This window comes from Vidua macroura, chromosome 5 (assembly GCF_024509145.1).
Source record: "Vidua macroura isolate BioBank_ID:100142 chromosome 5, ASM2450914v1, whole genome shotgun sequence".
In the NCBI taxonomy this organism is placed as follows: domain Eukaryota; kingdom Metazoa; phylum Chordata; class Aves; order Passeriformes; family Viduidae; genus Vidua; species Vidua macroura.
This window is the reverse complement of record NC_071575.1, coordinates 30277055-30303027: the sequence shown is the minus strand read 5'-3', so window position 1 is coordinate 30303027 and position 25973 is coordinate 30277055. Positions and strand designations below refer to the sequence as shown.

Below are 25973 nucleotides of genomic sequence, written 5' to 3'. Positions count from 1 at the left end.
TTTTCCTTTTCCAAGGAAGCTTGTTCTGTTCTATTCAAAAAACAAAGGAGGAAAAAGGGGCAAAATCACACGGTTTTTTGTTGACTCATTAATTCATTTGTCAGTAGTGCCTGCAGCAGGGCTTGACTAACAGCTAAGAAATCAACTCTATCAAGACTTTTTAGTTATTTCTGCGACCCAAATTTGAACCATCTTGGGTTGTTTGGTGTGGTGAGAAGTGGCATCATCATTGCTCAGTGTGTGCTCTCCAGAGGGAGCCCTCCCAGGGTGCTCTGTCCCTTCCTGCTGTGAAAGAGACTCTCTCTGGTCCCAAAGTGTTAATCTTCCTTGTCTGGAAGATTAAAAGAAAAAGGTGGTTTCATCTCCAGGCAACACCCTGTGCCAAAAAAATGGTTTCTTTGCAATAGTCGTAGAAAGGAGATCCAAGAAGATAAGATCAGACTGGAATGAGATAACATCAGCCAAAGAAATGGTGCCGGAATTAACAATAAGGAAAACAAGCACAGATGAATTCAGTGTGAAAGCTATGGGGCCTGTTGGGCTGGTCCCTGCTCAGTCAGCTGTGGAGAAACACACCCAGGAGAAAGCCCGGCTGCCCCGCGGGCACACAGAGCTCAGCTCTGCCATCATCTTCACCAGGTAGGCTCCAGGTATCCTTGTGCAGCTGAATAGGTCTGGCTGAGCCCAGCACCTGCAGGGCCTTTGCTGGAAAATAAAGGTTTGTCCTTGAGGCAATCTGCATGTGGAAACGACCTCTTCCAGCAGAGAAAATGGGCCAGAAGGTCTCCCAGGAGGACAACCAGGAGAACAAGGCTGAAACTCTGGTCATCTGTGAAGTCTTCAGCCAGGGTGTGCTCCATGCATCTCAAAGGCTGAAGGATTATCTGGGTTTTGTGGATCCTCAAAGCAAATTCCAGCCAGCCACGAACACGCTGAGCGAGATCTTCCTGGTCAACTTCATTGGCTTCTGCGTGGGAAGGGGCATGGATGAGCAGATCATGACCAGCAAAATGACCAAGCAGCAGTCCTCCCTGTTCGGAGTGGACTGGATCTGGACTCTGTGTGGGTCTGACAAGCAGATCAAGCTGCAGATCGCCGTGCAGGCTTTGCAGCCAGCCGAGCTCTTCTACGGCGAGTGCCCTGCTGAGGATTGCTGCCGGGAGGCCACGCTGGCCGACGAGTGCTTCCAGAACATGAGCAGGTTTGAGAAGCTGGCCGAGTTCTGCCGCCTGGTGGGACGGGACTGCCTGGGCTTGTTCGTCGTGTTCGGCGTGCCAGGGAAGCCCAAGGACATCTGAGGAGTCCTGCTGGACAGCGTTGCCAAGGAGGAGCAAAAATGCCGCCTGTCGGGCAGGAATGCACTGCGGCAATTTGTCACCAGCACTGACAGCTCCCTGCCCACAAAAGACATGCTGGAAAATTGCCTGGGCACCAAAAACAGGCTGAAGGACGTGGGCAATGTGTACATAAACTTTGTGTGAGCAGCTGGGCAGGAGCAGCGGCTCCGTACAGCACCAGGGGCCATGCAGGGCTCAGTTCTGCCCCTCTTTCTCTCCTCCCCACACTCCATTCCCTCCACCTTCCACTCGACCCATTGTGTTCCCTTAGCTCCTGCAGAAGCCAGGCTGAGTCAGCCTCTCCAGGTTTTAAAACAACGGGACGGACCTGCCAGAAAAATGTGTTTACAGAAGGCACGATGTTTTTCCAGAACATTTTGTTCGTCAGACATTAAGTCTTGGCTGGAGCTGCTGAAAGCTTTGTCAGCCAGAGCTCTGGGGAGGTCCTGGTGGATTTGACTCAGAGCCTTTGTTTGCAGTGTGGCAGATTTTTTTTTTTCTGTCCTAGGAGGGTGAGTCTGTAATAATGGAAATTTGCTGGTGCTGGTCAGAAGAGTTGCAATGAGTGTGAAGGACAATACCAGGCCTTAAAATGACTGATTTGAAGGAATGAGCTGGTTTCCATTAAGGGGAAAAGCCCTTCCCAGTGCCAGAAATGGGCTCTGAGAGAGACTTATTAATTACCTGCTCCCTAATTGGTGCCAGGCTCCACAGGGCCTTGGAGCTGTGAACAAAAGGCAGGGCTGGAGCCAGCTTCAAAGCTTTTCTCACTGAGTGGTTGTGTCAGGACAAGGTGTGGCAAAAGCTAGGGGCAGGTGTTCAAGAACACTTAGGAAAAATCGAGCAGTGGGGACAAAAACCAGGCCTGATGTGGGTGGGACCTTTTCACAGCAACAGAGGCAGCCCCTGACCATTCACAGCAGAGAACAAATCTGGAGGAGGCAAGATTATGTCACTTGGAATTTCTTTTCAGTAGCTTAGCAGCTGATGGCATTTATGGGCTTGATTTATTCTATTTCCCTCTGCTTTTTCTGGACTAAGTCAGGCTTTTGGGTTATGCAGTTATAATTACTTGCTTTGCTGTTAACCAGTGAAGGAGGACCTGATCCATATTCAAACTGGTAAACTCACTTTGGTTATAGCTGTCTGAATAGTCTTGTCAGTGCAAAACTCATCTGCCTCTAATTTTTATATAAATTCAGTCATTTAACAGAATAAAAATAATTTTGAAAACACATTAATCTTTCACTATTTACCATTGTAAGACGGGCAGCTGTGAGAGCTGAGAATCAGAGGCTGTTACTTAGAGAGCCATTTAAAAAGAGCCTAAAGAGGCTGAGGCATCAGTGCCACTAGTGTTTGCAGCATTCCATGGCAGAGGCAGGGAAAGGAGAACTGAAATAAAAACAAACACAGAGAACTGTGACATTTTTGCTGAGTCACAAACGTAGCTGGGTTTGGAGGAGGGTGACCTTTCAGTCCTGAAACAGTTAATTGAGATAGAATTGTTTTTAAAGAGCTGCTGTCACTGTATTCTGTGTGTATATTCTGGGTTTGGTGGGACAGAGGAGACAGTTCTGGTGTGTTGCACAGAGATCCTGCATAGCTGTGGGGGATTGGGGTTTTTTTTGCCTGTTTAAACTAACAGAATAATCAATACTGCATCAGGATTGAGACTGCTTTATAAAAGACCCGCAGAAAGCTTTAATTTTGCATTAAATTGGTATATTATAACTAGTGTGACTTCACCTATCCAATTCTTTAGAAAAGCTGGTTTGCTTGAAAACTGGGCTTTTTTTTTCCTTTGCACGCTTTCTCAATAATAGAAGGGGAAGGGGAAAATCAAAATGTCTTGACTGTATAGAGTTTGAACTATGAGAGTTACACACTGGGGCAGTTGTTGATTTGATTTGTGTCCCTCAAAGGGCTCTGGTACCTCAGAGATGTCACATAGGCTTGGTATGTTATTTTGGGGGCTGGGTTATGTTGCCCAGGCTGCACCACACTCTGGCCTTTTCCCTTGTGGGCTTTAGCTCAGGCCCCTGGGCCCTCAGCCATGGTGGGAATTGGCCAAGGGTCTGGATTCTGGCTAGCAACAGTGAAAAGTATTTAACCATGTAACTCTGACTGTGTTCATCCACTCAGCCGAGCTGGAGCCTCAGCTCAGATGACTCACAGCCATCTCCCCACAGGCTTCTGTGACTGCATGTGCTGATGGAACAGGTAAGGTGCAGCCTCCAGCCCATGAAATCCCAGGCAGTTTGTGTAGTAACATGACACAATGTGTCCTGGTTTCTGAAGAACCTGGAATTCACACCTTTGTCCCTTGGCAGTGTTTTCTGTTCTAATTTCCCTCTGAACACTTGCTGCTGGGATACACTGGGAAAAGCCCTGTCCCTGCATGTGATGGAAACTCCTGTGTCTCACCAAGAGGTTCAAAGCCCATTTGGTTTCCTGGAAGCAGTCGATGAACTTGGCCTCGCTCAGGGTCCTGCTCAGAGGGTCAGTGATGCTGCCAGGAGGAGGGGCAGAGAAGGACACGTTGGTGAGAGCATCCCCCTTGGGAAGGTTCCATCCCCCTGCCGTGCAGAAGGCACAGCAGAAACGGGTGTTGAGACAGAACTGCTGAAAGTGAGGGGCTCAGGGAAAGGCAAACTCCCTCCGTGTGCTCTGCCAGAGGCGCTCCCGGAGCAGCGGCACCTCCCGAGCTGCTGCGCCTGGATCGTGGCTGTGCCGCGGCATCGATCCGGCCCTGCTGGGCTGGGAGCTGAGGTGTCCCCCCACCTTCATCCATTCCCCCTGTGCTCCCCATTTGTTCCAGCTGCTGCACTGCCCCTGCTGGCCCTTTCCTCTGGCTCTGCCTCCCTTTCCTCCTTTGGCTGAGCTGTGGGAATGCCTCTGCTGCCTTCTGGAGCCTGGTGAGGAGCACTGGGTTGTCATCCAGGGTGCAGTTCAGGATTTGCTGTGAGGACAGAAACCCAAGGGACCGAAGTGAAAGCGAGCCCAGGCTGGGCACGGCTGGGAGCCCAAATCCAAGGGCCTGCTGCATTTCCCAGGAGGATGCACAGGAGTGGGCAATCCACGCATGAAACAGCTGGATGCATCACTCTGCAAGCACAGAGCTGCTGGGCCTGGCCGTGTGCTGTCCTTACCAAGGGGACAAGTGACCCATCAGCTGGAAAATAACCCAGGTGGGATGGGGAGGAGCAGAGCTGGAATCAGCAGAGCTGCCTCAGGTCAGAGGACATTGGCACTGACCCGGTGATGGAGATTTGCTTTTGGCCACCTTATCTTTGTGCACAGAGGGTATCACTTGGAGAAATGGCCAGAGGATGCATTAAATGCCTGCTCAGGGCGGAGCTCCTTGCTCCCTGCCTCTCTTCTCCCTCTGCTCCTGCCTGTGGACTGTGCAGTGTCCTTGTTCCCACCGTTTCCTTTGCCATCTCCTGTGCTAACGTGGCTCCAGACTCCTCGTGCTCACCAGAGCCGGAGCTTCGTCGTTCAGGGTCTGCAAACGAGGGACAGAAAAATACATTTGCTCTCAGAGGTGGGAAATGGGCTCCCCCAAAGGCAGGGATCCGTGGGATGGTAGCTCCCAGCTTGGGTGTTTGTTCTGGGTTGTGAGGGCACCTCGGGACACCCCAAGGAGCAGAAGGCCATTGGAGCTGCTGATTAAATCCTGCGGGGGCACAGCAGCTGCCTGCCAGCCCCATGTCCATCCCCTGCCTGCTCCCAGCTGCAGACAGGGCTGAGCCACAAGGAGCAGCCAGCAGAGTCCTGCCAGCCCCGGCTCCCGCTGCTCTGGGTGCCCAGCTCCTGGGCCCTTGATGGAGCTACGTAGAGGAGCTGAAGAACCAGAGGTCAGGTGGGATTAGATGAACTCTGTTCTCCCTGCAAACCTCCAGCTCTCCATGGGAGCCTTCCATCTCCCAGAGGTTCCAGTTTAACCCAATGGCAGTGAAGAAAGAAGGAAGAAGCCCTGGAATTCTGCAGGATGGGTGTTTAGGCAGCCCTGGGCACAAATCAGCATTTTTCTACAATCGTGTGCAGTCCCTACTGCAGGCGCTTGCAGTAGGTGCTAAATCCCCATCATCCTCCCAAAAACCCAGCCCCGAGGCACCTCCCAGCTTCCAGCAGCCACACACACAGTGTGGGGGATATTCCAGCGGGAGCAATCGCTGGGGCGGGCCGTGGTGCAAAGCAAAGGCTGTCACCCCAGGGCAGGGGCTCAGAAAGGGCCGGCACAGCCCCAGGGATCTGCGAGGGGGAGAGCTGGGGAGGCAGCTGTGGCGAAGGACCCTGACAAGTCCAGGGCCTGAGGGGCAGAAACAGGGGGCTGGAATTGGGCACCGTGAGGGGACCCCGGGTGGGGAACGCGGGGAGCTCCAGAGGTTTATTTCTGCTGGTATTCCACACAGAGAATTTGGGATTTGGGATGGTCCCAATCCATACTCCATAATCTTTCTGTTAATTTTCTTTTGGATGCTGCAGCCTGCTGGGCTGGGGGAGCTGCTCCTTTCTGTTTCTATTTAATTTTCTGTATTTCATTAATTCTCTGTGGAAATCTGCTTTTAATAAAAAGGCCCAGGAGGATATTGATGACATCCCGCAGGTGTGTCCAGACCAAGGGTTGTTCTGGCTGGCAGAAGCTGCACCAATCTCCCAGGAATCTCAGTCTGGATTTTCTTTTCTCCCGGTTCTCCCAATCCTCACTTTGGGGGTGCAGTGCAGCCCTGCCCTGTGTATCTCCTAGAAGAGTTTTGGGGTTAAAAGTGTTCTTTTATATTCTGCAGTATTTATAATTTGATTTAAAAGAATAAAACCGTATCAATGTGGTTTGGACTGGTTCATTTGCATTGGTTAATTAAAGCAAATCAGTGAGAAGGGATTTGAGCAGCCCTTGGTTGGAGCTGGCAGCTCTTCCTTTGTGTCTCTTCATTCTCTGAATTTCTTTGAATTATTTCTTAAGCCGTTCCTGCAATCAAGATACACAGTGAGGAGAAACAGCGTTGCTGCCTTGCTGGATTGGGAAATCCAAGTCCAGTTCCTCAGAGGGATTGAGGGGATGGGGAGCTGAGCCTGAGGCTGGGATTTGGCAGCAGGAATTCAGTGAGGGGAGAGGGGAGATCCCCAAAACTGGTAAAAGCCAATTCTACTGGGTTTGGGTGCCCCCACCCCAAAAAATTATCCTGGTTCAAGGGGACTTGAGGAAGCAGCGGGATGTGCTGGGGGGGCTGTGCTGGAACCTCCAAACCCTGGGCAGGGATGGTGAGCAGTGCCAGAGACATAGGAACACCATGGAAGGGGGGGACTGTCACCTCCAAATTCCAGCTAGGAATGCTGGCCAGTGTCAGCTCCACAGGGACACTATGGAGGGGCTCTGGTGGGATCCCCAAAATCCATTCAGGAATGCTGGGCACTGCCAGCTCTTTGGGACAATGCCTGATCCCGAGAGATTTCCCATTAATTTCTGTCATGCTCAGCACCTGACACTTCATTAGAGACCCACAGGCTTAAAATCCCATGGGGGCAGCTGGAATCACAGGCAATCACACAGAAGCTGGTCCAGGATTGGAAATGAGCGGCATTAGATCCACAGATTTATTTTTCCCAGTGGGTTTTTAATTTAAAGCAGAACATTGCCCGTGCCACGACCCCCCGTCCCCCGACCCCATAGCCTTTATTTTGGGGGTTTCTCCATGAGAATTCTCTGCCTAGGCTGGATGAAAAAATCAAAACAAATTCCCCCGGCTCTGCGGGGATCGGCGGGGTCTGGGGGCTCCGGCCGCAGCCGGAGCAGGAGCGGCAGCGTCGAGCTCGGCCCCAGCGCCCGTCCCGGAGCGGCTCCTCCCGCCCGCGGCGAGCCCGGTCCCCATCCCAGCGCCAGTCCCGCCCCTGTCCTCCGGCCCCGGGACCCCAGCGGACACGGGCAGGACCCGGACCCGAAGCCTCGGTCCCATTGCCGGTCCCAGCCCCGGTTCGGCCCAGGTGTGAGGGGCGGGAACGCGAGCGATGGGCCCGGCCCCATCCCGGACACGGCGGAGCTCCGTGAGGCGGGCCCGGGGCTCAGCCCGGGGTGGGGCCGGGGCGGGGCCGTAGCTTCAGGGGCGGGGCGGGGCCGGCTCAGGTGCGCGGGGCCCCAGGGCGGCTGCGCGGGGCGGGGTCGAGGTAATTTAAACCCCGAAAATCGCCTTGGCTGTCATTTGCTCACTCAGAGCACGGTGCGGGTGGGAGTTCCTGTGTGGGCTCCGCAGGTGAGGCTCGGGGGCTTCGGCCTCTCCTCCTGTCCCCCTCTCTACCCCTCCTTCCTTCTCCCCGTATTCCCTTTCTTTCTCCCTCTTTCTCCCCCTTCCCTCTCGCCCCGAAACCCTTCCCTCCTCTCCCCCCAAACCCGACACCCCCACTCCTTCCTCTCCTGTCCCTACCCCACTATCCCCTTCTATTCCCCTTTCCTCCTCCTCTGTCCACCCTCCCTCTTCCCCCACCTGGCCTTTGCCTTCTCGTCCCGCTTCCCTCTTCACCACGAACCCCCTCTCTACCCCTCCTCACCCCCCCCATCTCGCCCCTCTCCCCGTCCTTCCCTCTCCCTCTTTCCCGCAGCCGCGGGTGTCGGAGAAGAAAGCCCAGAGGGACGAAGCCCGGCGCCCCCTGCCCTCGCTGAAGTCCCCACACGGGGCCGGACCCGCTCGGCGGGTCCGCAGTGCTGTTCACGCACAGCGCCGGCACTCCGGCTGCCACACATCACACTGGGGGGGTCGGGGATCCACACATCACACTGGGGGGGGTCAGGGAGGGGCCCTCCTCAGGAGGGGCGGGGGGGGATTAGTCGGGGGGTGGGTTAAGTGGGGCTCCCTCCTTAGGAGGGGGTCCTGGGTGGGTGGGGGGGGGGGGTCAGGGAGGGCCCCCTCCGGCGGAGGGGGCGGGGCGGAGGGGCCGTTCCCCCTCCAGGCCCCGTCCACTCATCCGGACTGCCTCGCCCCGGCCCCCTCCCGGGGACCCCCTCCTCCGGACCGGGGCCCGGGGGGATGGAGGGGGCGGGTGGGGTGGGGGGGAAGCCGAAAGGGTCACGTCAGTCTGCAGCGTGAGCGCACATACAAAAATCGCCAGACAAACGAACGCCCCTCCTACCCTGGCTCCCCCACCCTCCCTCCGGGCCCCGGTCCGGAGTCGGGGGTCCCAGGAGGGGCCCGTCCGGAGGAGGGGCCTAGAGGGGGGAAAGCCCCCCCTCCGCCCCTTTCCCCGGACCCCCTCCTCCGGCTGGGTCCCACCCCGAACCCACGCGGGACCACCTCCTCAGGAGGGGGCCCTCCCTGACCCCCAGCCCCGACCTCCCCCCCCCCCCCCCAGTGTGATGTCGGGAAAGCCGCAACCCCGGCAGTGTCGGCCCGTGTATTAGACCGGTATGGGTGGACCCACCGAGCGGGTCCGGCCCCGTGTGGGGGGACTCCAGCGAGGGCGGGGGGGGCCGGGTTCCGGCCCTCTGGGCTTTATTCTCCAGCGCCCCGAGCCTCGCGGCTGCGAGGAAAAGAGCGAGCGGGAGATGGAGAACGAGAATAGGGGAGCAGACGGGGTGGTCGAGATGAGGGTGACAAGGACAGAGGGTAGGTGGGGGTGGGGGTAGGTCGGGGTGTGCAGGGCACCAGGGGAGGGGGCTGGGGGAATGGCAGGGGAGAGGAAGGAGGGAAGGCAGGTTGGGGGGGAAAGAGGAGGATGGCGTGGTGTGGGGGGGGAAGGTATCATGGAGAGGGGACAGGAGGAACCGGGGTGAGGGGGGAAGGAAAAGTGAAGGAAGGAGGGAGAGGACTGAAGGCAATTGGGGGGAGAATGGGGTAGGGGAAGGGGAGCAGGGAGAAGGGGCAGGAGGAGCCGGGGTGGGGGAGGGGAAGAAGGGAGGGGAGAAAGGAGAGGTATAGAGAAAAAGAAGTACAGAAGAAAAGAAATGTAGAAGAAATATAGAGAAAAAGAGATACAGAGCCCAGCCCGGCCGCACCGCGCGCCGAGAGGCAAATACCTCCGTGACTTCCTCGCCGCGGTTTAAATCCCCTCGGCCCCGCCCCGCGCAGGCGCTCTGGGGCCCCGCGCACCTGTGCCGGCCCGGCCCTGCCCATAAATCCCGGTGGATCGGCGCCTGCTCTGCTTGGTGCGGTGCATGCTCGTTCCGGGGTGCGGTGAGACCGGCGCTCGGAGCGCTGCGCGGAGCTAGAGGCGCTGAGGTGGTACCGGCATCGTGATCTGGGCCCGGAGAGCTGGGTCCGGATCCTGCTGGTGTCTGCTGGGGGTCCCGGGAGGAGCCGCTCAGCAGGCGGGGTGCAGGATTTGGGCTGGGGTGAGGACCGGGATCGGGGCGGGCGCTGGAACCGAGCCCGGTGCTACCACTTTGCTCCTGCTTCGGCTGGCACGGGGCTGGGGTCCCGCCGCGGCTCCGGGTACGTTCGCGGTGTGGCCGTGGGGAGCTGGGGCCGTGCCGGTGCCGGGCCCGGAGCAGGCGCTGGATCGTGGCTGGAGTGGACGCAGGCACCGCCCGTACCGGCCCCGGGACCCTCCCGACGCAGCCGCTCCCTCGGCGCCACCTGGCGGACACAGAGCGCAGCGCCCCCCGGCGAGCGCAGCGCCCCCCGGCGGCAGCAGCGCGCTCCGGTGCGGTCTCGGCCCCGCAGCGCCCCGGGGATGCGGAGCCCCCCCCCCGCCCCGGAGCCCCGAGGGCACCGCACCCCCCTGGGCAGAGCAGCGTCCTCCTACTCCTCTCCCGTGCCCGAACCCCCGTGGGCTCCCGCCCGCCGCGCCCCCGCCGAGCGAACGGAGCTGGATCGCCGCGGGCGGGAGGAGCCGCTCCGGGGCAGGCGCTGGGGCCGAGTCCGGACTGTGCCCGGTGCGGGACCGGGGCCCCGCCGGGGCTCGGCCCTGCTCCAGCCGCTCATCCGACACCTGCTGGGTGAGACTTGATGCTCTCCCTCCTCTCCCCCACTTTCTCTGTGGCTTGCACTCCCCAGTGGAAAAACCCGGGGGTTTAAAAAGCCAGTGTAAGCTGTTTGCTCTTTATTTCCGGAGCACAGGAGATTCTGAGTTGGAAAGAGTCACGAGGATCAAGTCAAATGGTGATAAGTGATTGGCCCGTGTAGGGATTGGATTCAGAATCTTGGCCTTGTCAGCACCCTGCTCCAAGTACCTGAGCCAGTCTCAGACTCATGAGGAAGGTCCTGCCCGGGATGGGGATGGCTGCTGCCAGCAAGGGAATGCCTATGCAAATGTAGCTCCTTTTTTCCTGCTAGTGCTGTTTTGCACACCAGCCCTTAGAATGGCTCTAGAGCAGAACTGGCTGGTGTTTCATAGGACAGCACGAGACCCTTCCAATAACCTTGGTTTCCTGCCCTTTCCAGGATTTACCCAACAGCTGTAAAGGTGCTCAATCCATGTCTCTTTCCAAGGAGAAATGAGAGCAGGGTAAGTCCTAAGGTTTTACTTGGTCCATAGCCAGAGTTCTGGAGAGTGTCAGGGCTGGTCCCACCTGCAGAGGGGCGTTTCCTGGAGGTGAGTGTTCACAGCCCCAAATCACTGCAGGTGCTGAGGCTGGGACCACTTTTCTGGCCCAGAGCTGCATGAAGCCCTTGGTGACTCCCACTCACTGCCAGGAATGTTCCTTGGTGTTTCCTCAGTGTGTCCCAGCTGGCTGGGAATGTGTGGGGCAGGAGGAGGCCAGGAGCCCCAGGAAGGGAACCAGTACCTCCTATCCTCAGTATTTGCAGGGGAGCAGCTGTGCCTCAGTGTCCTGCCTGTGGCAGGCAGCGTGCCACCCACGCATCCCAGGGATGGGCACTGGGATGCCCGGGCAGTGCTGGGATGGACGTGGATAAAGGGCTGCCCGCGGCTTCTCAGCCAGGGGCTGCTCTGAACCTGGAGATGCTTCAGCCCAGACAGACCCAGCCCACAGCCCAGAATTACCCGAGGAACAGCTGGAACAGCTGGCGTTGCCTGGGAATGTCGGCACGGTGCGTTTGCGGAGGGGCTCAGGCAGCAATTCCCGGTGCCGATCTCCCAGAGCTCCCGCACATCCCCAGGGTGTCCCAGCCCCCCAAACCCCTTCCCTTCCAGCCTGGGGACATCATCCCTCAGTTAAAGCGTTAAAGTCAAGGGACTCTTCCCCCACAGAAATGAAACCCCAAGCAATGCCCTCAGAGATGCCTTTAAATAAAAGGTTGGAGTCGGATGAAGTTTTGTCTGCATTAAGTTTGGAGTTTTTCAGGGAATCAGCTGGAACCACAGAACTGATGGAAAGCTTTCACAGGTGGGTCCCACTGGAGGTGTGCTGAAAACAGGGATGTGCATCCCTTTCCTGAGGGAAAAGGACTTCCTGGGGCTCTGAAATGGACTCAGCTTCTGCAGGGAGAGATGTCCTCCCCTGGGTACAGGGTCTGCCTCAGCACGGGCCAGGAGCGTGTCCAGCCACCGCCTTCTCCTGCTCTAAAACATCAACTGGAGCCTGAACTCAGGGGGATGAAATCAGCTGAATTCCAGGGAACTCTGTCAAGTGTCCCCCAGGGACATCAACGGGGCTGGGGGATGAGGGTTATAAATAGCAAATTCTCTGGAATATAAACCTGTCCTTGTCCTGGAACCTCTGCTGGTTCCTGCCACAGCTGCTGTTCAAGTGGCAGCTCTGCATGGGAGTGTCCAGACTCCATGAGGCACTGTCAGGTTATTCCAGCAGGAATTCAGCAGGGAATTTGGGGCTGTGGGTATAATTCATCTGAACCAGCAAAGCTGATACTGAACCCCATATCTGGGTGCTGCATAGAGAACAATCTTTGTGGTGCTCTGGGCTGGGAAATTTCAACAGCCAAATGTATGGAATGATGTTAATCCCAGCATCCCCCAGAGGGACAATCCAAGCCCCAGGGTGGGAGCTCGTGTCCTTCCCCTGCTGCTGGCAGGACAAATTCCCCTTAGCTGGGCGGGGATTGGGAGCAGGACGGGCGGGAGAGCGGCTCAGCTGCCCGGGAAGCGAGGCTGCTGGAATCTCATCTGAATCACTGAAAACATTCTTTCCCTGCACAAGCCAAGCAGATCCTTCCTGGCTAGGCTGGTGGGCAGCAGCTCTGGAGGAAAACACCCTGGCCCTGCCAGGAGCTCTGACTCTGCTTTTCCTCCCAGCTCCTGAGCAGTGTCAGGGCCACTGTGAGGGAGTTCAAATCCAAACAAACCTCACAGCCCATGGAGTGAATGATCCCAACAAAGAAATGCAGATCTTAAAGATCGGTTAAAAAGGCTGTGACAACACTGTGATGGGATTCCCAGGAACCTTCTGGTATGCTCTTGGTTCTGTTTTTATGTATTTTTAGTCCTTCCATGGGCAGCTTGTAGAATTTATTCTGGAATTTAGAGGTTGAGCAGGGTTGGCTTTGGATTGACCTTCACCTCTGGTCCCACTTTGTGCAAACACAACTTGGGCCAAGCTGGGTGAATTTATCACCTGAGCTTTCCCCTCCAAAATATCCCCTACTTACTTCCCTGCAGATGAACTCAGATTTTGCCCCAAACTGTCCACTCCTCACCTCCACTTGCCCTCACAGTGTCCATTCTGTCACAGGTGCTCTGGTGACACCAGGGAGGTCCCTCTGCCTTTCTCCTGCCCCTCTCCAGCCCGAGGCTGCTCCTCTGCTCGCTCTCTCCAGCCTCGTCCCACACGGGCACCTCTTCTCCCTTCCCTGCCAGCTGCTGCCAAAGAAGGAGGACAAGGCGAGTCCCGAGTTTGCCTCCAAACAGTCATTCCCTCACCTTGAAATGTCCTTGGATTTCCCAACATTCTCCCTTCCTGTGCACACCTGCAAGTTAGCTCTGATTTTATGACCAAAAAGTACATTTTCTCCCCAATATATTACCTAGATTTTTAAAACCAAAAAACACACAGGTTCTGTCTTATCCCCAAAATCTTCATCTGTCCCCTTCAAATTATGTCAGATTTTTTTCTCCAAAATACTTCTCACCCTTATACATTATCTCAGCTTTTGCCCCCAAATTCTCTCTTGATGTCCACTACTGATCAACTCATTTTACCTTAAAATGTTTCTTCTTTCACCTAGAGATTACCTAAAATTTCCCTTTTCTGTCGGCTATTGATTATCTCATTTTTCCCTTGAGATGTTCATTCTCTGCCCTACAGATTATTTCAAGTTTTACCCCCAAGATTTTCCCTACCTGTCCACTACTAGTTCTCTCTTGTTCACCTCAAAATATTTATTCTCCATCCTGGAGAAAATAACACTTTCTATACCCAAAGTTTTCATTATGTGTCCACAAGTGATTACCTCTGTTTTCATTATCTTTGCTGGGGATTAACATTTGCCCTCCAGATTTTCCCTGTGTGTCCACTTCTGCTTCCCTCATTTTTTACAAGCAAGTATTCATTCTCTACTCTGGACACTACCTCACTTTTTCCCCCCCCAATATTTTCCCTACCTGCCCAATTCTGATTACCTCCTTTTTACCTCAAAATATGCATTCTTTCCTCTACAGGGTAACTCAGATTTTATGACCAAAATGTCCATTTTGTCCCCTATACACTAACTAGACTTTAAAACCAAACCCACTCAAGTCACGTCTGTCTTATCCCCAAAATGTTCATTCTGCCCCCTACACATCACATCAGATTTTTCTCAAAATCATTTATTGTTCTGACATATCAGGGTTTGGCCCCCAAATTCTCCATGCATGTCCACTCCCAATCATCTCCTTTCTACCTTAATATGTTCATTCTCTGTCCTACAGATTTTCCCAAGTCATACCCCCAAAAACTTCCTTGACTGCCTCTGTCTGTCAGTGTTCACTCTCTCCCTAGAGATTTACTCAAGTTTTACCCCCAAAATTTTCCTTACTTATCTACAACTTATTACCTCATTTTTAACTAAAAATATTCATTGTTAACCTTTAGATTATTTCAAACTTAGGCCCCAAAATTCCCCAGCTCTGCCAGGAGTTACCTCCACTTTGCCCTCACAGTGTCCATTCTGTTCCCCACAGGTGCCCTGGTGACACCAGGGAGCTCCTTTTGCCCACAGTGCCTTTCTCCTGCCCGAGGCTGCTCCTCTGCTTACTCTCTCTGCCCTTGTTCCACACTATGGGAGAAAGGGGAAAGGTTTGATAAAACTCTTCTGCAATTGATTAATAATTATTTCCAATTCCCCAGTGAGAAGTACATGAACTCATAGCCATCAAGACCTGACAGTTGCCTGCAGTGAGAGCTCAGCACATGTCCACAGAGGCAAGTCCAGCATCTGAAAGAAAGAAAGAAGAAGAAAAAGGTGATTTATTCTGTTTCAAAGTTATTTCAAGTTCTCAAACCCAAACCAACCTTTGCCCTTGATTTTGGCTGGGTGAATCCTGAGCAGTGGGCACAGGTCACGTCATTCAGGATAATGTGAGTGATGCTTTCTGGGGGAAATCTGATTTCCAAAGTTTACTTCCTGCCCCATGCCTGATCTGCACAGGAGAGAACCTCTTCCATGAAGGGATTTTGCTCCATCTAATCCCATCTGCCCAGGCTGTTCCATGAGGATATTGCCAGGCTGGGGCAGCACAGGCAAGTGAAGCTCTCAGCACCCTCTGCTCCAAACACAACTCTGGGCTCCTTTGCAAACTGCCTCTGCCATGAGGTTTTCTCTAGGAGAAATCAGGAATTGCTCATGGCAGGGTAGAGATTAAGTTGTCACAAAGGGAAGTAAAGGATAAATATTCCTGTAAGAGCCCTTGGGATCTGCTGGGCTGAATTGGGAAGGGGACATTCATTCCCTGCAATGCAAATCCACAAGGACCTCACACACAAAGCACAGACTGTCAGGTGGGGTCTGATGGCACCACTCTGACAAACCTCCTTGTCCTTCTCCCTTTCAGTGACTCCTGCCCTCAAACTCTGAAGCTGACAAGCCCAAAAGCTCTCTCTGGCCACTCTGGAACAAAGGGATCCTCCAGGGATGAGGCACATTCCCAGCAAACACTCCCAACAGGGCACAGAGGCACCTCTGGAGCTCGTGTGTGGGGCTGGCAAGGGCTGCCAGGAGGACACAGCCCCCAGCTGGGGTGGCAGTGACAGCAGCACAGTCCCCTGGTCTGATGGCACAACAGAGAGACAAAGGCCAGCAATGCCCAGGGGAGGTGCAGGTTTAATTCTGCTCCCTGCGCTGCCACATCCCAGCAGGAAATCTCTGGGGGGACAGAAACTCCCAGGATGCACAAAATGCAGCATCTGTGACCCTGATCCTGCTGAAACTCAGCGTGTGGGGCCAACCCCCTCCAGATAAACACTGCCCTGCCCTGGCTCAGCCTCAGACACTGCCCCAGGTCTCAGCTCCCACCTGCCCCCGGGGCTGCCACCACATTCCTGACAAGGAGCCAAAGGCCACTTTGGACAGGGCTCTCTCTCTGTCCCAGGCCTTGGGGACTGCAGGAACCAGGGCAGATCCCTCTGCATTTGGGACACTCTGGGGACAGCTGGGGACTCACCCCACACCATGGGCAGGACCTGGGGCCCTCCAGTGCAGGCCAGCAGTTCTGGAGCCTGTTTGGTTTGGCTGCTCAAACACCAAAAAAGCTGTTGGCAAAGATGGGATGAGTTAAGTGTTTTTTCCTGTCCTGAAAGAGAAGAGAAAATGGAAATTAAGTCCACTGTGGAAGGCAAAGGCTCCTGGCTTTCCCACTTCTGATTGCTCACTATGGGGTTTTATCCATAAAAAAATGAGAAGTGGCACCAAATAAAAGTGCCATGTTTCAACTCTTTCCCCCTACTTTTTTCATACACAAAAAGGATGCCCATTTTTTCTCATTGCATTCCTTGCCTAATTTTAACAGACCCATTTTCATTCCAGGCCCTCCTTGTGAGTTATTCCATGCTTTGCCATTGAACTTTGCACAAAGGAGGGGAAGGATCTGTTCCACATGGGTGTCATCCAACAAGGAACACCCCCTGTGCCAACCCCAGCCTGGGCTGAATATGCTGTCTCACTTTCCCCCATTCTGGGTTCTGGCTTCAATCCAGGCTGAGTTTTCCCATGTCTAGACACAGGAAATTGTCCAGGTCAGGGTGTAAGACCTTAAAATGCACATTGATCTGGGGGGCTGTGACTGGGATTCCAGCAGGGAATTCATTGTTTTACAAATTTAAACTATTCCAGGGAGCAGCACTGACAAGGTTGGGAGCTGCTGCTTTACCACCACGGTGTCAGCAAAGAGATTAAACACAAAATGTGTATCAAAAAACAAGGATAAAATGAATCCTCCTGCTTTTAGTGGGACCAGAGCTTATTCTGCCCTGGAATGACAAAGAACTCCCTCAGACCCCCAGAGATGCCACAGGGAGGGAGGGAAGGCACCTCTGCCTCACCTGCTAGGGACAGTACAGGTCCTGCTGTTCCCAGGGACTGGGAATGTGTCCAGAGCCAAAAGCACCTTCCCAGGCTGGAGGGACTTTCCTAAAGCACCACCTCTGGGAAGCAAAGGGCTATGGAAGAAATAGAGTGGGAATTTACAATAATAATCATAATGGTATTGGGATAGAGCAACAATGGAAGCAACAATAATTCCAAGGGAGCAGGAGGGATGCTGGGCTTTAAATGAGGTTTGAGTGAGGCAGCATCTCCTGGGAGTTCTAAAGCACAGCTCCAGGTCTGGGATTATGGGAGCAGTATAAACTCCTACTGTCCAATCCCTGGATTTGCCTCCTGCCAGCACTCAGCACCTTGGGCATGTTTGGGTGCAAGTGCGCCAGTGCTGCTGCCTCGAGAGATTGGGAAAATGGGGATTAAACCCCTTCCCACAGACCTGGCTCTGAGCTCTGGCTGGGGAAAGCATTTGGCACTCCTGGCATTTCAATGAAATCAGTTTCCATCATTTTGGAGATACACTGAATAAACCCAGGGCACATCAATAAACCTTTCTCCATAAGGACAGCCCCAGGGAATACACAATCATTCCTATGCCTGGTCAAACAAACCAGCAGCCAGTTTTAGCCTGGCTGTAAAACACTTGCAGAGGCTTTGGAGTTCATACAAGCTTGTCAGGATTTGGATACTCCATTTAAATTCCATTCATATGCTACAGAATAGGAAGTGTCCTAAAGGCACCTCCACTCACACTTGAATTTTAAGCCCTCTACCACCAATGAATTTGGATGTTCTTTTGTTAGGAACACCCCACCTCTGCTTCTTTAGGCAACTCCATGTGGGAGATAAAATAAATATGGACAAAAGTTTGGAATGCAACTTCCAAGTCAAGTTCCCTGCTAGGAAATGACTCCAGCTCTCTGGTACCTCAGGCTGTTTAACCACAGCCTGGCCCTTCAGGGCTGCAGACTCTGAGCTACACAACTTGGGAGCTGGCAAGTAACAGCAGCTGAGGTCTCATTCCAACTGTACACAAAAACAGGGGCTGCATTTGGATACGTGCAGGCAGGGTTGGGCCACTTCAGAAAGCTTCAACCCCTGTTTTTCAGAGATTCCATCAGGGATAATGACCTTTTCACAAATCTCTTCAAGGCACATGAGAACCTGAGTAAGAAAATGAACTCAACCCCTTTGTTCCATTGGCCTCACACCCCGAATTCCAATGGGACAGACAAGTCCCTCTCCTTGGAAGGCAACATCTTCTACCTGGCTCTGTGCCTTCTCCAGCCTTTGGTGGCTGCTGTCTCCATCCTTCCACATCTCCCCATCTTCCTCAGGACTGGCTTCCTCATCCTGTGGAGCAAACACAGGGACAGTCACCAGCCTGCTCCAAACCTGGGCAGCAGGGACGGACTGGTGGGACCCTCTGGATGGTCACCCCTCTGCTGGGCACCATCCCTGCTCCGTGGCCCATTCCCATTCCTGGCTTGGCATCGCCTTTTAACATCCTTGGGATGTTAAACCACAAATGTTTGCTCTGTGGGGCTTTGGGACATCAGAGACTCCCCCAAGGCAATGGGCAAAGCTCCTGTTCCCACACCCTCTGCCTCCCAAAGGACCAAGGAAAGGAACTGCCCTCCCTCATCCCCCAAAGCAGATTCTGGTGCTGATTGGGTAAATGCATGTTTGTTCTTGGTTCTGTCCTCCATAACAGAGCACAACAAGGGAAAGATTTGAGAATGAGGAGGTTGAGGGGTTGGTTGTTTGGCAGTTTGTATACTTTCACAGTTATTTTTACAGTCATTTTTCTGTTACCAACCATAAATTGTGTCTGTTGTATCTCCCTTCACAAGCACTGCAGTGGCCATGAACTATCTGGGGTTAATTCTACACTGACATATAAAACATACCCTGGTTTTCCCTATGCTTTTGCTTCAGAACTGATCAGTCTGAGATGAGGCAGGGAAGACCAGACCATTATACTTTCCTCTTGTTTTGATGTGTCTGTAACAAAGCAAGAAAGCAAAGTTCTTCTCCCAAATCCATCACACTTGGAGCCATGAGAACTGCTGGATTTAAAAGGTGCTGATTCACACTAGTGGTTATCAGATTTTTCCCATCTGTGACACAATTCAACAGCTGGCTGGCAGCACAGAGTTCGCCACTTTGGAGTTCAGATGCTGCAGCAGCCAGCTCGTCTCAGCCTTCAGTTCTCCACTAATATTTAGGGAAAAAGCCTATAAAGAGAGATGCAAGTGCAAACTAACTTCTGCATCAGCACACCTGACCTCAGAGCCTTTTGTAAACAGGTACCATTTGGCAAGGGGATTTTATTCATGCAAGAGTTACAACTCTGTGCCTGCTGGAACAGGGATTACCATCAAAATGTAAGCAAAGTGCTGCTTAAAGTCACTGGGTTTGTTATTTTTATCTCCCCTCAAACACCACAAGCCAGAGACTGCTGAAGTGGCCTTTGGTGCTGTTCCTTGACACAACTTGCACTGCTTAATGAGGCAGAGGCAGAGAAGGGAAAAGGAGCAGGAGCATCCTCACCTTACCACAAACAATTCCCCCCAGCCAGCAGCTTTGGTGAGGAGCCCACTCCAGAAGTATCAGCTCTGTCAACACAGAGTACGTGTACAGAGACAAATACAGGAAGGTATTAAGCAGTTTTACTTATGAAGGTATTAAGCGGTTTTATGTATCCTTAATGCATGGCTGCATGCACACGTTCCACACAAGAGGAGTAAACAAAACAAAACTTGTCTGAACCTTCCAATAAACCTGTTCCTTGCTTCTGTAAGTTTAGAGATGTGGTTTGGCCAGGCAGAAATGGGTCAGATCATAATTGCACACTTCAAAGCAGCCACATAACTTCAGTTTTGCTTTGAAGCCCTGACAGTCACCAAGGTAAGTATGAGAAGAAGCTGTCTCAGATACACCAACCTAACTTACACATCACCATTTACCAGCTGAGGCAAAAGTTACCAGCACCTCCTTGAGGAAGGGCATGTCAATTCAGCAGTGGGACAGGAGCTTTACTGACCACCCCTAACACCACAGGATGTTTTATCACCCACCTAAATCCTGCCTAATATTTGGCTCCTACTTTCTCTGTTGAAAACTACTGCAAAACAGCAGACTCCCCAGTCAGAGGCATTTGGGGGGTTTTGCACTCCTTTTGAACCACCTCAGAAGTCAGGGATATGTTTTTGGAACATCTGTCCCAGATCTGGGATGTCGTCTCCTCGCTGTGCTCCCTCCGCCTTCCCAGAAAAACACACACAAAGCACAACAAAGAAAATCAGTGAGTTCCTCAAAGGAGTTCACAGCAACTCCCTTGTGCTCAGCAAGCCAAAGGCCTGGTTTGATACAATCGTAGCACCAGAAAGTGACTAAACCTTTGCTGGTTTCAAAGCTCTTCAGGGGAAGGATTTCCACCTCACTGAAAGTATTCCTTCAGGTGGGGAAAGAAACGTCGGAGAAGCCCCACTTGAATGCATTAAAGAGACTAAACCTCCTAAAGGACACTGCACCGAGCACCTCATCACACACAGCTCTGCCTGTCCTCAGGCCACCCTGAGCTGGCCACTGAGCAGTGACCAGACTTTGTCCTGCCCATCACCAGGGACAAACTGGACCAGCCAGGCCATCAGCACCACCTGGGAACCTCAGTCTCCTGGGAATGGCTGTCATTTCAGGAATGCCAACAATTACCCTCCTGTTGCCACGGGTCACAGGCAAAGCCTCCCCATGCACCTCCACAGACATTTCCAGCAGCAGCCCTCTCCTTCCTGCAGTGTGTGTCACGCTGCCCTGGCAGCACAACCCAGAAAGGAAACAGGACTCGCAGCTAAGTAGGAAAAAAGATGATTTTCACCACGGTTCCCTGCCCCATGGGACAGCCCTGGTTTCAAGGCGCTCCACCCTGCATGTCGGGGACAAGCAGAGCCTGGACCTGCTGCAGACACAGTTGGCTGTGCACAGGACAAACCAACTTCAGCATTCCTCAGCACAACTCTTACACCCAGATGCAGCAAATGGATGAAATCCCAGGGCTCAAGGCAGGAGATGGGCTGCCGAAGGGGGAAGCTGCTCCTCAGGCCCCCCCTCACAGCCAGGCAAACAGGTGGGGCTCCTGCTGCCTTCAGGGAGGAGAGAAACACCAGCTTCACCCTCCTGGCATGGGAACATCAATCCTCATGTGTGAGCACCACAGCACTCCACTGACAGTCGCTGTCACTGCCAGCAGCTGATCTCTGATACAGCTTTTCAAGAAGCTGTGCTAAATCCAATACTCCACTGGGATGGGTACTAAGCTCAAGTAGGGATTGCTCTGGCTCCTCATTTCTTAGTGATGTGAAGAAAATAAGAGGCCAAAATCTTTGCTGCACTTGAAACAGAGAGTTGAAGCAGATTTCTGCTATCCTACTTTCCAGAATGCTTCTCAAACCAACCTGCCATGCTGCCTCACTGAGACACCAGTTTTACTGAAACCTCTACTTACATCCTTCACAAATGTAAATCCTCAAGATACAGCTGCTCCTTTTAACAGAGGCAATAAATCCCGAGCTGACACTCTGGGACATCTTCCTCCCCAAAGCTCCACGGTGTAAGCGTGGAGAATATTCCCACTCCATGCCCCATTTCTGCTGTTTACTTTTTGGAATGCAGCGACACTTGTATTGCTCAATGTGCTGCCAGTGCAATCACACAGAGCCTACACACGGCCCTGCTGGCAGTGGCTGTGCTCGGGCCAGAATGAGGAGAGCCTGCAGAGCCTCTGAAGGCTCGGGCACAGCCAAGCCCAGCCTGAAACTCTTCCTTGTGCTCCTCACTCACATGAGGGAGCACACACGTGTTACAGCACAGCCGAGCCTTGAACACCAAAGCGTTCCTTCCCCCCATAAACAGCCACGGAGGTGCAAAGCACCTTTTTGCAGCTCCAGCTGCACCCAGCCACGGCGTGAGCAAGCACAGCTATTTCAGCTGTTAGAAGTCACGGCTCCGACAGAAGCAGACCTTGGAAAAATAATTACAGGATGTAAGAACCCCAGGCCTTAAATCAAACCACATTTGTTAGCTCCAGATAAAACTCATAACTGCAGCTTCACAGCACCAGTGCCTGAAGCATCCTACCAGAACCCGAAAAGGTTAAACCGGAGAATGCCAACCTCTCCCCAAAACTTCCCGAAAAGTTACGTCAGGTCCAGCACAGAAACAAGGCACAGAAGGTCAGGAGTGCTGAAAGCTCTGGGACATGGCACGGGGACAGGACACGAAGGGGGGACAGAGGCTGACGGGATGTAGCGGCGCAGTCCCCCCGCTGTCCCCCGCTCCGGGCACACGCGGCGCTCCCGTCCCCGGGCCCGGGCCGGCTCCGGCCCCGCTGCCGGGGGCCCCGGGCCATGGCGGCGGCGGCAGAGGAGGAGCCGCCGGGGCAGGGCACGGCGGGGCTCATCCCGCCGGTACACCAAGTTGCCGCAGTCGGCTCCGAGCGGTCTCGGAGCGGGTCCCGCGAACTTCCCTTACCTGCGGCCGAACCGCGCAGAGCCCTCCGGGGCGGCCGCACCTCCGCCGGCTCCGGGCAGCCCCCGCCGCCGTCCCGCCCCGGGACCGGCCCCACGGGAGTCATTATCTTGAAAATGTTTGCTCTTCTGACCAACTGTTTAGCTGGGCTGTCAAAGCTGTCCTGGCTTTCAGCTGCCTGAAGTATCCTGATTGTTAAATACCCAACAGAGCAAACTGTTGGCCTTGAGCTTCGGTGTGACACCGTGTTCAGTCCTGGGACAAAGCGCTGCACAAACAATTTCTAGCTGTCAAATCCATACCTGAACCTTTCTTCTCATGTTTAAATTCCCCTCCAAAAAGGACAGGAGAGATTCGGTGCCCAAAGGATTCATAATCCAGAGCGGCTGAAGTACAAAATGCTCCCAACCTGTATCCCCCGAAACAGTCAAACTTCTGACCTCGGCTGTCCCATCCCTGGCTCTTCCCACAGTCTTTGAAAACACGAGGCAAAGCCCTGCACACTGAACCTGCTGCTGAACTGATGGAAGAGATGCTGTCCTGTCTTAGCTCTGCTACAAAGTTTCTGGTCTGAAGTTTCTGTGTCCTGAAGTTTCTGGTTTCAACTCCCCAAAAAGCAGAAGGTCGTTTAAGAAGTGACCAATCCGCCCCAGCGCTTGGGACCGTTTCGGGTGCCCAGTTTCAGATGATCAGTCTTGTGTATTTGATCTGGAATGTTGTGTAATTAGCCCCTGAAAATCAAGAAAAAGCAAATTCCAGTTCCTTTTCCAGTGGACAAGGAAGCTTTCCATAGAATTTCACATACCTGTGAGGGTGAAAATGTAATTAGTTGCAGAAACCTCTCCAGCATGAACCTCAGAGATGTGTCAGTGTGGATCTGGAAATCACAAAGAGCAGTATTACAAATCAGGAGATGCTGCATATTTTATGTAAAATGTGAGCGAGAGAAAACCTCCTGACACGAGCAGGAATCACATCAGGCTCAGCTGGAGGAATCCATACCATGGCAATAGCTCAACTGCTTGAAAAGACTGGGTGTTCCAGACCATTACTCTGAATCATTGCTGTCATCAAAAGCAGGACAGGAAAGGTTACACTTCGAGAAACCTGTTTTGGTTTTTTTAAAGACAATCTAGGAGCAGGCAGTAAATTACTGTAATAAACCACAAGCACGGCAGCCCTGAAAACTGCTGTGATTTAGAAAGTTCTAAAGCTGGGGGTTCATAAAGGAGCACTGTCACAAAGACCTAAGTGGTCATGAGTAACAGAGTGACAGAAGATAAGAAACAACTCTTTGCTGGCTCCTCCAGCTCCACAGGCAGCAATCCAGAAATCAAACAGAAATCTGCAAATGAAACTAGCAGGAGCCCAAAAGAGGGGAAGCAGCTCTTCCTGCAACAATTTTCCTAGGAGTCAGCCTGTGTGCATTGCTGCCCCCAGCAAAATGGGCATCCTGACCACCAGAGGGGCTGGAACACAAATTCCATGGAGAATGAAGTGTGGGCAGCCCAGAGCTGTCCAGAGCAAAGCTTTAGAAGCTGACTGTAGCTTGCCGAAACAACACTAAGCTCACCTGGCTTTGTGTTTGATAAGGGATTTATCATCTCTTCAATGATACTGAAAACAGCATCTGATACTGGAACTGCATTTGTAGAGTAAAAAAAAGTATTCTTACAATTCTTAAAGACCTGGCAAATCAAATGTATATAAAGCACAAAGGAAGAGGAGGGACAGACACTAATCTTTCCTCTCTGCTGACCAGTGACAACACCCAGGAGAATGGAGCTGGGCCAGGGCAGGGTCAAGCCTGGATATCAGGAAAAGGTTCTTCCCTTAGAGGGTGTCAGGCACTGAACAGGCTGTCCAGAGAATGGTCACAGCCTCAAGGCTGCCAGAGCTCCAAGAGTAGAGGACATTCTCAGGCAGAAGGTGGGATTGTTGGGTGTCTGTGCAGGGCCATGAGTTGGACTCTATGATCCTGATGGGTCCCTCCCAACTCAGGAGATTCTATGATTGTAAAATTAAGAAATCAATTTGCTTATTTTATTGTGACAAGATGAAGTCGAAGGATGGAACCATTCCTCTCAAAGAATTCCTCATCTGAAAGTATTTTGCTAAATATTAAAGGCCTAGTGGTAGTGCCTTCCCTATCTGTAAGGTTTATGAAAGCAGCAATGTTTGAAGTCAGAGTGTTTTGTTTAAAAGCATTGCACGTTACCTGAGCTGTTGTAGAGTTCAGGGTCCTGCTGCTCACCTTACAGCACCTTCCAGGAACACCCTGACAAACCTCACGGTTACCTATTAACAGTGTTACCCAAGAGCCCATCAATTATGTGACTCTCTCTCCATTGTGCCAAGGTTACAGATGTTGGGTCATGAACACTTGGAATCTGCAAGTGCCAGGAAAGAAAAGTTACGACCCCGACAGGGTCAGCACTGTGGCAGCAACAGCTAAGGCAGAGCTTTCCCACAAAACTTTTTACTATTTCCAAAGATTTTGTGACTGTTTCTGGTGGTTTTGTCATGAAAACAAATGAATAATAAAAAGTTTTGTGCAGTACCCACATACCTGAACTTAGCTTTAACAGATCAGGCAGGCTGAGGTACTGTATTCTCTTTTCTGTCCCACTTTGGATCATGAACAGAAACCCTTCTGTGAGCAGTCACTCAAATGACTTTAGCCTTTTATGCTTGTGAGTAAACCAAATTGTCCAGTATTCTAAAAAGTGTTAAGATCCACAGCAAATTCCAGAACTACAAAGCACCACAGGAAAGAAACCTGGAATCAATCTCTGCTGTAGCATGCACCAGCATTGTCCCTGACCGTACCCTACAAGGGAACCCCAAAAGGAGCCTCCCTGCCCCCCGGAACATCAGGTGACAGATATTCATAGGTACTCAACTGTGTAGGTCAAAAAAGACCTCATGGATCAAGTCCAGCTATAACCCAGGACCACCCCTGTCCATCAGTGCCACACCTGCACATCTTTTAAACACCTCCAGGAATGATGATTTCTCCACTGCCCTGGGCAGCCTCTGCCAATGCTTAATAACCCTTTTTTTGCCCCAGTATCCAATCTAAACCTCCCCTGGTACAACTTGAGGCCAGTTCCTCTCATCCTGTCCCTTGGGAGCAGAGCCTGACACCCACCTACCTCCAGTCAGGGAGCTGTAGAGTGCTGAGGTCTCCCCTGAGCCTCCTTTTCTCCAGGCTGAGCATTCCCAGCTCCCTCATCTGCTCCTCACAGGTCTTGTGCTTGCAGCAGGAAATGGAAAAGTTCAGGGTAAATGTGTGAACACCTTCAGAGTTCATCCCTAGAGAGCACAAGGGTGTTCTGAAGCTCTGTTTGAACCCCCAAAATTGCACATTAGCTTGGATTACAGGTTCTCCCTGCCTGGGGAGCATCACACTGAGCTACCAAAATCCACAGGAGTTCCACATCCCTGTTTATGTTTTGAGGAAGAAACCTGGGATCTGAAAGAACAAGTACTTTATATTTCAGTTCAGTATTAGACAGAATTGCCAGCAGACTAACAGCAGGGCATCAAAATAGTATTTATTGACCTGGTTTAACCACATCCTACCATTACCTGCACCATGCCAGGAACAAACTGTCAGTATCTTACTAGAACTGTGTTGTTATACAAACAAAGATAAGCACATACTATCTCAGTTGTATTCAAAAATAGCTATTAATTTCACCAGAAATATTTACAAGTGACACTTTTTCTTGAAAAG

The 25973-nt window shown here is 52.6% G+C and overlaps 2 protein-coding genes and 2 long non-coding RNA genes across 5 annotated transcripts in view; 2 read left to right on the top strand and 2 right to left on the bottom strand.

Annotated features, from left to right (window-relative positions):
• The first annotated feature begins 19 nt into the window (after positions 1-19).
• REP15 (RAB15 effector protein) lies at positions 20-3117 on the top strand. Its single transcript, XM_053977471.1, is given in 1 exon segment — positions 20-3117. A coding segment is annotated over 1 exon segment (741 nt). The 5' UTR covers positions 20-740; the 3' UTR covers positions 1482-3117.
• Positions 3118-9366: 6249 nt separating this feature from the next.
• Positions 9367-12720, top strand: LOC128808253 (uncharacterized). Of its 2 annotated transcripts, none has more exons than XR_008437420.1 (3): positions 9367-9550; positions 10715-11619; positions 12486-12720. It is a non-coding gene; the product is annotated as an uncharacterized LOC128808253 (long non-coding RNA). The 2 variants fall into 2 exon arrangements; XR_008437419.1 differs by having other exon boundaries at positions 9527-9663.
• On the bottom strand, positions 11542-13153 carry LOC128808254 (uncharacterized). The gene is made up of 2 exons (XR_008437421.1): positions 12887-13153; positions 11542-12064 (listed from the first exon to the last, which is right to left on the bottom strand). It is a non-coding gene; the product is annotated as an uncharacterized LOC128808254 (long non-coding RNA).
• The window catches only part of BMAL2 (basic helix-loop-helix ARNT like 2), a 44731-nt gene continuing 31911 nt past the window's right edge, over positions 13154-25973 (bottom strand). Inside the window, 10 exon segments of the mRNA XM_053979143.1 lie at positions 13154-14605; positions 15831-15959; positions 16708-16824; positions 17972-18058; positions 18616-18709; positions 22238-22502; positions 22744-22965; positions 23040-23111; positions 24453-24624; positions 25390-25490. The gene's annotated coding sequence lies outside the window, so the exon portion shown is untranslated.